Here is a 13,114-nt window from a genome sequence, read left to right on the forward strand (position 1 = left end):
AACCAGTGATGGGGGGAAATGAGGGTCCCCTGCCCAATCTCGATCCTGCGATTGGAGATTGATGGGGGTCAATGCCTGAGGGCTCCCAGTATGTGAGAGGGGGCAGGCTGGGCTGAGGGACACTCCCCCTCACCCCCACACAGTGCACGAATTTCGTGCACCGGGCCCCTAGTGGAATAAATAAGGGCAGATTCAAGAGAAATATGAGAGTTTAACGCTTATGAGACAAACGGGTAAAAATATCCACTAAGCAGCTGAATATAGGTCTGAAATTCAAAAGAGAATCTGGGCTCAAGATATAAATTTGGGACCATGAGCATATAAATGATTTAAGTTATGGGAGTTCATGAGGTTCCTAAGGAGAATACATGATGAGTAACAATTTAAGAGATGTGTAGAAGAAAGGGATATTGAAAAAAAATGGCTGAGAACCTGGGGTCACAGGAGTAAGAGGAAAACCAAGTGTTAAGAGCATTAAGGGAAGAGAATGATTCAGGAAGAAACTCTCCTCTGATAACAAGCATAAATCTTTATAACAAAAATTTTTAAAAAACAGTGATTTCTTTTTATTAATAAATAATGAACTTTGTCCTTCAAATCTATCAACATGAATTATCACATTATCATAAATTAAAATATAAATCATATTTTCCTATAACAACAAATTGAAAGCAAGTACATATGTACCAAAGAAATGCACAAAAGAAGTAATTTTATGACTATCACTTAGCCTTCAGACTTAAGCAATACAGAAATAACTTTTTCTTTCCCCCAAACTTTGTTTCTATCCACAGCCTTAGGAATTTTATTATTCAATGACAACAGCACTAAATTATCTTCCAAATAAAGCCCATGATAAGATCTGCTGGCATTAAAGCAATTGCTTCTTCCACACCTGACATGTGAGACTCCAAGAATAAATACTTGGTGCTATGCCACTGATAAGAAGTTTCTCTAGTCCTCCTTACAGAGGCCTGTCAGGCAGATATGAGAGCTGGGCTAGTTTACTTTCATGTAAATTCAGATACTTCTACTCTCCTCCACAGACTTGGTAAGCCTCTTGCCTGTGCTTAAATTGTGGATTGATACAAATTCTTCCAAGTAACTGATTTGTTATTGAAAATGCTAACCGAGCAAGAATATCAGCTACATGAAAGTATGTTTAGTTTCTTACACCAGATCTTTAAGATAAGAAACAACGAAGAAACAGAATTCTGAAGCAACTTTAGATATTTGGAAACTTCTTTATGCATTCTTTCTGGGACTCAGTATGACAATAGTAGAAGCTTTCCCACATTATGCTGCCACAGGCAATCCTATATAATGAAAGTGTAATATGCAAATCGACTGAACAGCAGAACGACCAGTTGGTGGGAGGTGGGGCCGGCAAGCAGGCAGTGCTAGGCCAGCCAAGGCACATGCCAGCAGGCAGAGGTAGGGAATGGCAATGTGTGTGTGGGGGGCGCAGTGACCAGTGATGGCAGAGAGGCGATCGGGAGCCCACCCAGCGGCCTCCTGCAGAGGGAGACATCCCCTGAGGATTCCTGGACTGTGAGAGGGTACAGGCGGGGCTGAGGGACACCTACCCCCCAGTGCATGAATTTTTGTGCATCGGGCCTCTAGTACGTAAATAAATGAGCATAGCTAATGTTCCAATAAAACATTATCTACAAAACCAGGCAGCAGTCCAGGTATAGATACCTCTGATATAGAGAAATGGATGAGGGAGGTATCAGGGCCACCACATTGTACTACTGCAGAGTGCCACTCACACTGCAGTCTATGGGAATTGAATATCCTCTGGAGTGCACAAATATTCAATTTACTTAACATGGTTCATAGAGTCCTTCTATTTTAGAATATTATTTTAAATCTTAGTGAAATTTAAAAAATATCATCTCTTTATCAGGAGTTGGCAAATGACAGGCCATGGGTCAATTCAGCTCACTGCCCGTTTTTATAAATAAGTTTAATTGAAACACTGCCATGGTCTATGGCTGTTACTGTGGTAAAGCGGAGTAGTTGGGACAGAAACTGTGTGGCCTATAAAGCTGAAAATATTTACTATCTGCCCTTTGGTAGAAAAAGTATGCTAACTTCTGGCTTTGTATCTATTAAGCAGTATGATCCTATACTAATATAATAAAAGCCTTACATGCAAATTGACCGAATGGTGTAACGACAGGTGGAATGATTGGTTGCTATGATGCACACTGACCACCAGGGGGCAGACACTCAATACAGGAGATGCCCTCAGCCTGCAGGCCCCAGGCCAGCCAAGACGGGTGCCAGCGGGGGACCCCCGATCGCCCTGCCTGTCACCCCGCAGAGGGAGGTGACTGGCAGCGGCGGTGGCGGGCAGGGCCAGCAAGTGGGTGGTGCCAGGCCGGCCAAAGTGGGTGCCAGCGGGGGCCCCCCAATCATCCTGCCAGTTGCCCCACAGATCAGTCCCAATCGCCAGCCAGGCCTAGGGACCCTGCCTGTGCACAAATTTTGTGCACCAGGTCTCTAGTTTACTAATAATTAATTCTACTAAGAATTAAGGATAAGTTTTTCATAAGGAAAAAATGGTATCTCACTAAAAGTAATTTTAAAAGTTTTGAAAATATGTTGATAATAAAGAAATAAACTAAAGAGGAATATGATTTTACTTTTTCTAGTGTTGAACTAATCATATTTCAAGCTAATCATATTTCACAAAAGTACAGAAATATAGTTTTTATATCTGTTAGAATTTAGAAATGAAATTATCTTTCAGTTATTAAGTTCTATGAGTGTTCATAAAGGACTTGTAATCACTGGTATAGGTGTGTTTGGTTCTATATCCACCTCCTCACAGCTGGCTAAAATGTTGGGCCACCTGCCCGAATCCTGACTAACTCTTTACCTTCACATTCTGACACATCTGTCATTTGATTTTTGTCAGATAGAAGCATAATTGAATAATTATTCCTCCTTGCAGGTGAAATTAACAAAGCGCTGATTGGACAAAAGCACCCTCTTAACAGACAATTTATAAATTCACAGCTTTGACATCTGTGTCCTTCTCGATTCATTGCCCAGAATTCATTTGTCACTAGAACAGCTCACATTGTGAACAGACAAAGGTGGGAAAGCCTTTATCCCTTAGAAATGCCTCACAAAATTTTGGACACTAAAGGATAAGACTGAGCTGCATAAAGAAACAATTCCAGTAAAAACTAGCATCATTACTTGTTTAGAACAAGAGAGCAAAAAAGTTTAGAACTAAAGGAGATAAAAATAAAAATAAACAGTCCTTTTTACAATACCTATATATAAAAGCCTAAGTGATCATCCGACCAGCCAACCGTCTGACCAGCCGAACATCTGGTAGCTCTGATGTGCACTGACCACGAAGGGGCAGACGCTAATGCACAGACATGAAAACATGAAACAGACTGATGAATCTCAAAGGGAAAGGGGGAGGGGAGATGGTGGGAAGAGATTAACCAAGGATCTTATATGCATACTAGAGGCCCGGTGCATGGATTTGTGCACTGGGGTGGGGTCCCTCGGCCTGGTCTGCAAAGATCGGCCTGAAACCGGCCCAGTGTATGAATTTGTGCACCAGTGGGGGTTCCTCAGCCTAGCCTGTGGGGATTGGGCCAAAACCGGCTCTCCAACATCCCCCGAGGGGTCCCAGATTGTGAGAGGACACAGGCCAGGTTGAGGGACCCCACCAGTACATGAATCCATGCACCGGGCCTCTAGTAGAGAAATATTTGATTGAAATAATAGTCAATTATAAAATTATTGATAGGCAGAAGAAAAAATGTAGTTCTAAGTCACTATATCAGTAAATATTTTGGGAGTTGAACAAGCCTAAAAATTGATTTCCAATTTATATAATAAGGGTATCTTAAAAAACTTAAGACTTATTTGGAAATTGGAAACATTTTCCCATCATTAATTTATAATAGTGGCTAAGCCACTAAAACTTAGCTAGGCTAAAATGTAGAGTTGTAATATGTACTGAAAAATTATGTACTAAAAAAACGTAGAAGTTAATATTACTGCAATATCACTGGAAGAAAACAAAATAATAAATGTGAGCAAAGCAGATCTGATGATGAGGAAGCAGACAGCAAGTTCTGGAAACACTAAAGGAAACCTCAAAGCACTATGAACCACTGCCACTAGCTGATGGCACACTGCCATAAGTTATGCAAAAGTCAAGTGCTATGTAAAAGGCAGGTGTTAATACCATGATTGCTTAAATTCATTTCCCACTCTTATAAGGTAAAAACCTAACACTAATCTCTTGTTTACCAGCTGTAACTCAGGAGGGAAATTAACATTTATTGAGTAACTATGTTATATCAAGCCATTTAGACTTTTGACTGATTCTATAAAGGTGGATTACAGATTTTTTTACAGATAAGGAAACTGAAGTTCACAAAAATAAACTAACCTGTTCAAACTACTGGTGTTAATCAGCTAACTAGATAACTAGTTAATCGACAAAACAGGGATTCAATTTACGATCTATCTGCAAAATCTATGTGCTTTCCATTATGCCACATTTATGTTTTTCAAAAGGAAAACAGAGAAAGAGGAACCCCATTTTCCTAAGGACACTTATTGGAAGAGGAAGAGGAGAAAATGGTTTAGAAGAATTGGAGATTAATAAAATTTCAGGGCAAAATGAAGAAAATGGAAATGTTCAGCTTTACTTGGTCTGAGTTAAAAAAAATGAGATGGACAAAAAGAAATACTAAAAGCAGAAATTAGAGAGGAGTACATAAATTGTACTGCTCAATTTTCCAGCAGCAAGGACAGCATATTTGCAAATCTGGAATTTATAAGAGGCCATTTTTTATTAGTGTAGATCAGGCTTCCAATCAAATTACTAGTATAATGTAAAACCTTTGAGAGGCACAGATCTATCAGAGAATGGTATATATCTTCACTCTATTTTGCTGCCCCCTTCTGAATTACTTGTGAAATTCTGTTAGGAGACGCCCTGCTTCTCTCTACAGAAGCTGAAGTGACAGAAACTTGCATGTACACAGAAGCTAGGCCCCACTAATGACATGCACCTAAAGCTCTGTCTACCTTTCAGAGGCCGTAAGGCCAACTGTTAGAGAGATCAGCATTGCAATGTGTCAGCTAGTCCTCAGCATTAGAAGTGGTATCACTTCTAAATCAGTCGTATGAGATAATTTTAACCATCGTTTCTAACTGTACAAATTTACAGCCTGGTTTTCTCGTTCTCACGCAAACTTTTAATCTACCCTATTGTCTTAATAAATTCCTTTTCTGTTGAATAGCCAGGGTAGAGTTCTATTTCTTCCAACAAGAACCCTATTAATGCAGAGGGAAACATACACTGTAAATAAATTCCTCAAACAGGGCTGTTCCACTAGTTTTGGGTTCAAAAGGCTCTGATGTGGGGCTTGAACATACATTTTTAACAAAAGGTCCATAGAGATTGTGTTGGTCTGTGAAGATTAGAAAACAGTGAGTTAGGAAATGGCTATTTTAGTATTTTATGTTGTATTGGACCTTGTCCTCAACTTTATAATCTCAATGGTTATAACTCAAAGAAGGTATATATTCTGAAGGGCTCCATTAAAACTTTGAACTTAGTTCTGACTATGTGTGTGTGTGTGGAGGAACCTTTCATTTTGCTTGTAATGAAAGGCAGTGAAAATGACTTTCTTTCCTAGTAATGTGGAAGATGTCTCCTTTAATGGGCCCCTAAATTTTCTATGAAGTAATTGTGATCTCAAAAAACTACTACCAGCTTTATGAATTAAAAAAAAAAAAAGAATTATTTCTATGTGCTCCTATCTGCTCACAATTTCAATGTGTCCCATTCCTGAGGATGTCAACCCTGACTATATGATCAAAGTGGAGTCTGCTAGGCTTCTACACTGATTACTCTTTTCCCTTTTGTAATTAAGATAGCTTGTGGGGAAGTTTTTTGAAACTAGGTAAATGTCCCATTTCTAATCTAACTTTCAGATTATTCATTTATTTATTTCTCAACAGAATTACTATTTTTCAGCTTTAAGTGATACTCCATAAATTCTTGCTGCTAAAGATAAAGCTACTGAAGTATATGCACTTCCTTCCACTTGCCCTCAGCATTCCCTTTCCAATTTTTCTGAGATGTAGTATGTGACATTGTTAGAATATAAAACATTTGAGTTCTATTTTGTCCTCCTATGCTTTTGTCTTAATTCTACCTATAAAACTATGCACTGATTACAATCAAACATTTTCATAGTTTTCTTCCTCATCACTTTGTTGTTTGAATGTAAAACAGTACAATTCCTAACACATAATTAGCATTACTAAATCTTAGCTAAAATTAGTATAACCAGTCTTTAGTAAGCCCAATTTCATCAACTATACACAATTATTTCTATTAGTAGCAATAGTAATAAATGAGTACCTCTAAAGTACTGTGAAATTTCTTGGTGATAACAAAGAGAATGAATACTCAAGTTATTGGCTGACTATGTTTTTATAAAGGTTTTATTTACTCTATGACATTATGTATATGAGAATAAAGTGAACCCTAATATAAAAGTAAGCCGTGGTCCCTTCATGCATACATGGGTCTTCAATATTCTCCCTCTCTCATAATTCAATCATCTTTCTAAATTCTTTGCACTGCTAATTGCTTAGTAAATCTTTCTGTTAGGAAAACGTAACAGAAAACTCTATTTTGCAATAGCAGAATGTGCGTCTAGTTGATTTGGTGATATTCATCAAGGCATATTCAAATGCACAAAATAGGCAAAACCACTTCATGTTACTCACTTCTGACTTCTTCTTTTCTCTTGATTATAGTAACAAATAACATTCAACAGCACTGCTTAGGCAGGTAATGCTGACCTCTTTTCAGTATACCTCCAGATTATCTTAGTGCTAATATTAGTCATAAAAAATATAGAAAGAGCTAGACTTATGAGCCTCCATTTTACTGTAACCCTCTGATGCTGGGCAAAAGCTCTGCCACTACTTCAACTACAACCTCATTATTCACATGCTCTAAGTTCTTAATGAATTTCATCAACAATTCAATTTAAGTGCATTAAGTTGCTGTCACTCCTTCAGTAAGATCAATGAGTATCACCGAGGGAGGTATGGAAACAGTTTTCTGAATCTTCCCTAGAACAACTCAAGGCAAAAATCAGATTCAATAAAATACACTTTTAGTAGGGAAATAATGAATAGTGAAAAGAAAGATCCAGCAAATCTGAGATTAAAAAAAAAAATCAAGGCCTGACCACTTAATATGTGTCATCCAGGTCACATTTGTTTCTAAAACCTCAAAGAGCTATTGTGAGGTTTACATGTAATAACATAAGTAAAGGTAGAGTATATTATTTGGTAGCTTGTATAGACAATCAACAAATAGATAATATTAATTTTTAGTCATTAAGTGTGGTTCTCATTTTTTTAAAAAGCCACTGCATTTATAGAATGATATAGCTAGTAAGTTGCAGAGTAAAATATATCTAAAAATTCTATCCAGGTTCATGTCAGAGACCAGGGACATATCTTAAAATGGTTGCAGAAAATATAGTGATGAGAGCATTTTGAAAAAAGAAAGGGAATCCATTTAAATGCTATTAAAAAAAAAGGACTCTACTATACTGGAGAATTTTCTGTGTTTTATGTTTTGGCCTTATTGATTTCTATTATACCATTACTACCAAAGTAATTTCATAGACCACAGATCAGCAAGAGGCATAATATGGTCCAGTGCTTTATGTCACTACTTTCAAATATCTCCTTTTCATCTATCTGTATATATACTTTTAGCACTTGTATTCTGATCATGGATACCATTTGTTGATCCTGAACCTTTGAGGAAGGGAAGGTGCAGGGAGAGGTGAATGTAGGGAGACCGATGCTATTCAATTCAGTTTTAATGATTCAATTCAGTAAACATGTATGATGTTCTACATATGCTGCAGGAGCTATGGAGCTCACTGAAGAGTCAAATATGAGCAAAACATAGTCTCTGCCCTGAAAGAGAACATTTTGTTTGTATACAACTCTACCCAGCAGAAGGCCTATAAAAACCTAATCTCACTCTGAGTAAGCAGAGTTACATGATTAAAAGTTAATAAAGAGAAAGCCTTCCAAATTTATTGGGGTCCATTTAAAAAATACTGATTGGGTATGTTATGTTTTAACAACTTAACCCCTTCCCCAACAATTTTTTTGTTAAAAACGTTTCTTTTTCAGACTAATTTTTTCATTTTGGTTCTATATAGTATTTTTGATGCTGGTTATGAAAACAGTTTGTAACTCGTCTTCCTATAAACCATATTTTTTTACCATATTTTCTTAGTATACTCGTCAACGACTGAAAAAGAACATTTTGTGAAAACGTGTATACACGTTTCTGCCGGGGAAGGGGTTAATAGAAACTAGTCACTATTTAAATCTTCTCATTAAATCACACAGAAACCAGGTTTATATATTTAGTGAAGTCATGGAAAATTTGCCATTAAAGTAAACAATCTCCAAACTAGCATGCAATACTCTTTTGGAAAAAAGAAAACTAAATGTCATAAAGATTAAACATAAAAAACGTTGTGACATTTTGACTTGAAAATCAAAGAACTTCAAAATCTAGTCCTTAATGTTTTTACAAAAAAGATACTCTTGAGAATATCATTAACTTTGAGTCCTGCATATCTATACTAATAAAAGGGTAATATGCTAATTAGGCGGACATCTTCCAGACGACCTTCTGGACATCCTTCCGGACAAAGCCGCAGCAGCTGCAAGGGCCAAAGCTCAGGCAGCCACGGGAGGCTGCGAAGGGCCGAGTCGTGGCTGCGAAGGGCCCAGGCTCAGGCAGGCAGTGGCAGCAGCAGTGGGGTCATGGGGGCAGCGCCTTCCCCTGATCCACCAGGTCGCCTCCCGCAGAGGGAGGCCAGACTATGGCTTAGGCTGGGGGCTGAGGCAGAGGCGGTTAGGGGCAATTAGCTGGTGGAGGAGCAAGTTAGGGGCGATCAGGCCAGCAGGTGGGCAAGGTAGGGGTGATCAGGCTGGCAGGCAGGTGAGCAGTTAGGAGCCAGAGGTTCCGGACTGCAAGAGGGATATCTGACTGCGGATCGGGCCTAAACTGGCAGTCGGACATCCTCCGAAGGGTCCCAGATTGGAGAGGGTGCAGGACAGGCTGAGGACGCCCCACCTGTGCACGAATTTCATGCACCGGGCCTCTAGTCTTCTATAATATTCTACAATCAACAGTATACTGAACAAATGTCTTATAGCTTCATCTAATGGAAACATCTTTCATCTCTATTGGGAACTTTCTCAGTCACGCATAGTTTATTTGAAATCTAAAGGTTCATTTGGTTCTGTCAGACTAAAATAGGTTATTAAAACTAAAATTTTATACTTACCCGATCCTCCTTTTGTCAAGTATTTGTTCTTTGCATAAAGAACAGAATCTAACATAGATTCGAAAAGAAGAAAATAACCCTGCAGAAAACAGGAAAAAAAAATGAGTTTGGAAATGTGTAATATCCTTACAGAAAGATCAGTTTAAATATCTGCCTACTCTTTTAATAAAAATATATATACTTTGTCTATGCCACAAAATATTCTGCAAAGTTTGAAATTATTTTTTGTAGTAAGTTCTCTACATAATAATTGTTAGAAAACCAGGCCAGGGTATAAAGTGAATCCAGAAAATTTATTACGGTAGAATCTACTGAACCTTTTTTTATCTGAGCTTCTACTTTCTAGACTATTGTTTCTTTCTCATTCAAAGAAATATTTCAGATGGAAATTGTTGACAAAACCTTTAACTCTCCAGAATATTGCAAAATTAATCTAGAGTGGTTCTTAAGATTTTGCTCTCAGGGGACGTCTGGACACATTTTGATTGTCACAAATGGGGATGGGGTGGAGGGATGCTACTGGCATCTGGTAGAGAGAGCCAAGGACGCTGATGAGCATCCTATAATGCACAGAAAAGCCCCCATAACAAAGAACTATTTGGCCCCAGATGATATATCCTGGTTGATCTATCCTGGTCTAGAACATCATTTTCCAAACAGTTTCCTGCCCCAGTGACTTTCTCTTTGGTTAAAAAAAGGAGGGGGCGGGGGGAGGAGAGTTGGCTTTGATACAAGAGATTTGAGAAAGACCAGATGCTAGAGATTCATAGTGCACATTGGCACAATAAGAGTTCTAAGAAGTGTTAAGGTAAAGAGCACTGAGGAACATATTTTAACCACTCTTTGACTAGACACCTCTTTTTTTTCTATTTAACAACTATCAACACCTTGCGCAGCTAGTGTTGTTTGAAACACAGCTCCAATACACTCCAGATTTTAGGGAACAGTAATGAATCCTCTGCCAAGAAAGGAAAATCATAGGTCAAAAGAAAAGATAACTTGTCCCTACTGGTATCATAAGCACAGTGCATTCTAACAGTATGCTACGGTTTATTAAATAAATGGCAAAGTAATCATAAGTGAGAGGTTAATGCCAGTTTCAGTTAGTCTTTCTCCTTCTAGGGGCCCATCCGCCAACAGCCCTGATAAGCAAGGAAAATTAAGTGCTCGGTGCAGAGCTTAGCACATACTATATCTATTGGTTAGGGTGAACCAATATGAATTTTACCCTGATGTTAGCATTCTAAATCAAAACTGTTCTCACTCATTTGCTTTGTGTACAAATAACCATTTGACAGGATAAATACAACTGCCTTTAACAACAGTAAAGTTTTTTTAATGGTTTCTCTAGAACAAGAAAATGCAAATCCGAATGGATAATCTTCCCAAGAGATTAACAGCACATTTAAATTACAGAAAACAGCTCTCATGCTTGAATCACTTATGAAGAAAGCTAATTAAATTGCCGCTAGCAACTCTACTTTGGCATTTACCCCCAACACACTAATTCATTGATAAGAAAATAATTGCCTACAAAAGAAAGATTTTGCAACAAAGCTTTTATCAATCTATTTACATTAGGAAAATTAAGGATTTGGTGGAAAGTCTTTCTCTAGATAGATTTCTTCAGTAATATGTCTAACTCTTACAAGTTAGTTCCCCTTTAACATCATTTGTGTATTCAAAGCATAAGAGATTTTTGGAATTCAAATAAATCTTTATCAATCTGACATGACATGCAGATCTATGCACACAAATGCTAATAAATAAGCATTCATCAACTGACTAAGGTGAATAATAATTTATACTAAGAAATTATTAAGAGGAGGCATCACCCTGGCGATTTTTGCTCAGTGGTTAGTCAGCCTTCAGATCAAAGGGTTGTGGGTTCGATTCCAGTCCAGACCATATTACCTTAGTTGCAGGTTCCCCTACTGGGGTACCTGGGGAGGCAACCAATCCATATATCTCTCTCCTATCAATGTGTCTCTCTCTCTCTCTCTCTCTCTCTCTCTCTCTCTCTCTCTCTCTCTCTCTCCTTTCTCTCTCTCTCTAACATCCTCCCTCCCTTCCACTCTTTCTAGAAATCAATGGGAAAAAAAAAACACATCCTGAGGTAAGGGTTTATAACAACAACAACAAAAGAAGAGGCATCCATTTGCCTTATGAGGAAAAGATCAGCTGATAAAACATGTTAATAGGCTGAAAAAAAATGGTTCCTATTTGTAAAAGTGCTGAAGGTTTAAAGAAAAAATAAAATAAATTCACATTTTGGTACAAATTAAATACTCATTATATTCCAATCATTTTTGGAAGGGGGTATTAAAAACTGTTACTGATTTGGCACTGTGTCAAAACTGTTTCTAGTATTACTCTTTCAAAGCAGTTAGCGAAATCTAAGTATTTTGCTTCCATATGCTCAAATACCATCTTACTTTCATGTACTACAAACGAAAAAAAAGTCTTTAATCAACAGGTGAACGTACCTCCTTCTAGCAACACGTTCCTTTATCGCATTTAAGATAAAGATATTATTAGCCATTCAACAGAGATTAAATTACACTGTATTTTAAATTGATATTATGGTCAGTATCAATGGTATAATGGTTGAGAGAATGGATTCCTGGATTTAATCCCAGATGAGCTCCCTTTTCTATTGGCTAAGTTAACATCATTATGTCTCGGTTTCTTCATCTGTAAATTGACAGTGACAATGACATTGTATTTCATATAGTTGTTGTGAAGATTAAAATGTTCATACATGTAAAAGGTTTAGAACAATAAATTTTACTAGCCCAGATGAAAAATATTAAGAGCTATGTAAAAAACATATTTGTAAAGGCTAATCAGAATTCTGAAATTATGTTTAATATTAGAGAATAAAGGTTTACCAGACTGTCCAGATTGATGTAATAACATTTATTTAGTGAAGAGTCTTATATTACAATCCAGAGTAAGAAGTAAAATTCCTTTTTCCCCAGGAGTTAATCAGAACACATTTTCTTGTGTCACTTCTTTTTTCACATCAGCCAAGACGATGTGTATGTATATACACACCAAAATATGTAGTAATATATATATATAGAGAGATAGATAGATAGATAGATAGATAGATATATCTGCTAAAAAAATTATTTAAAATTAATAAAAATTTAAAAACCCTATCAAAACAACTTGATCAAATTGGACACATCAGAGACAATTCTAAGATTCTTCTTAAAAAGATAATCACAGGGATTTTTCCCCTCCCTGGGGCCAAAAAATCAATTTTACTTAATATTCTGAACTGGTATTTATAGCTTAAGACTTTCCCATCCATCTGCTTTCATTTAATAAAATAAAAACCAATGGGAATTTTCCTACTTACCCCTTCATGATTACCTTAGCTAAGATTAGCATCCTGATAAGATAATATTAGATAGTTTCTAAAGTTCTAACTACTTAAAACAACCTAATTTTCAGATGAGAGAAATCAGTACTAGAGAGGTTAAGTAACTTATTTTAAGTCATGTTGATGGAAAAATAACACTGGACAATTTTTAGCATCTCTTACAAAACATGGCCTTAAGATTCAATACCCAATGCTGCTAAACTCAATAGTGAGATAGACTGCAAACAAACAAAAGAAAGGAATCATCATCCCTGGCACTAAAAATATCTTCTCATAAATGCCATGTCTTTGCTTCTCATTTTTTAGAATCAGCCAACACAAT

General features: G+C 37.1%; 1 protein-coding gene across 1 annotated transcript in view; it reads right to left on the reverse strand.

Annotated features, from left to right (window-relative positions):
• Window positions 1–13,114, reverse strand: part of PRMT3 (protein arginine methyltransferase 3) — a 95,710-nt gene that overhangs the window by 42,914 nt on the left and 39,682 nt on the right. Inside the window, exon 10 of the mRNA XM_006753970.2 lies at window positions 9,402–9,480. Within this exon, the coding sequence (XP_006754033.1) occupies window positions 9,402–9,480 (79 nt within the window). The remainder of the gene's footprint in view (window positions 1–9,401; window positions 9,481–13,114) is intronic.

This window comes from Myotis davidii, unplaced genomic scaffold (assembly GCF_000327345.1).
Source record: "Myotis davidii unplaced genomic scaffold, ASM32734v1 scaffold330, whole genome shotgun sequence".
Taxonomy (NCBI): Eukaryota; Metazoa; Chordata; class Mammalia; order Chiroptera; family Vespertilionidae; genus Myotis; species Myotis davidii.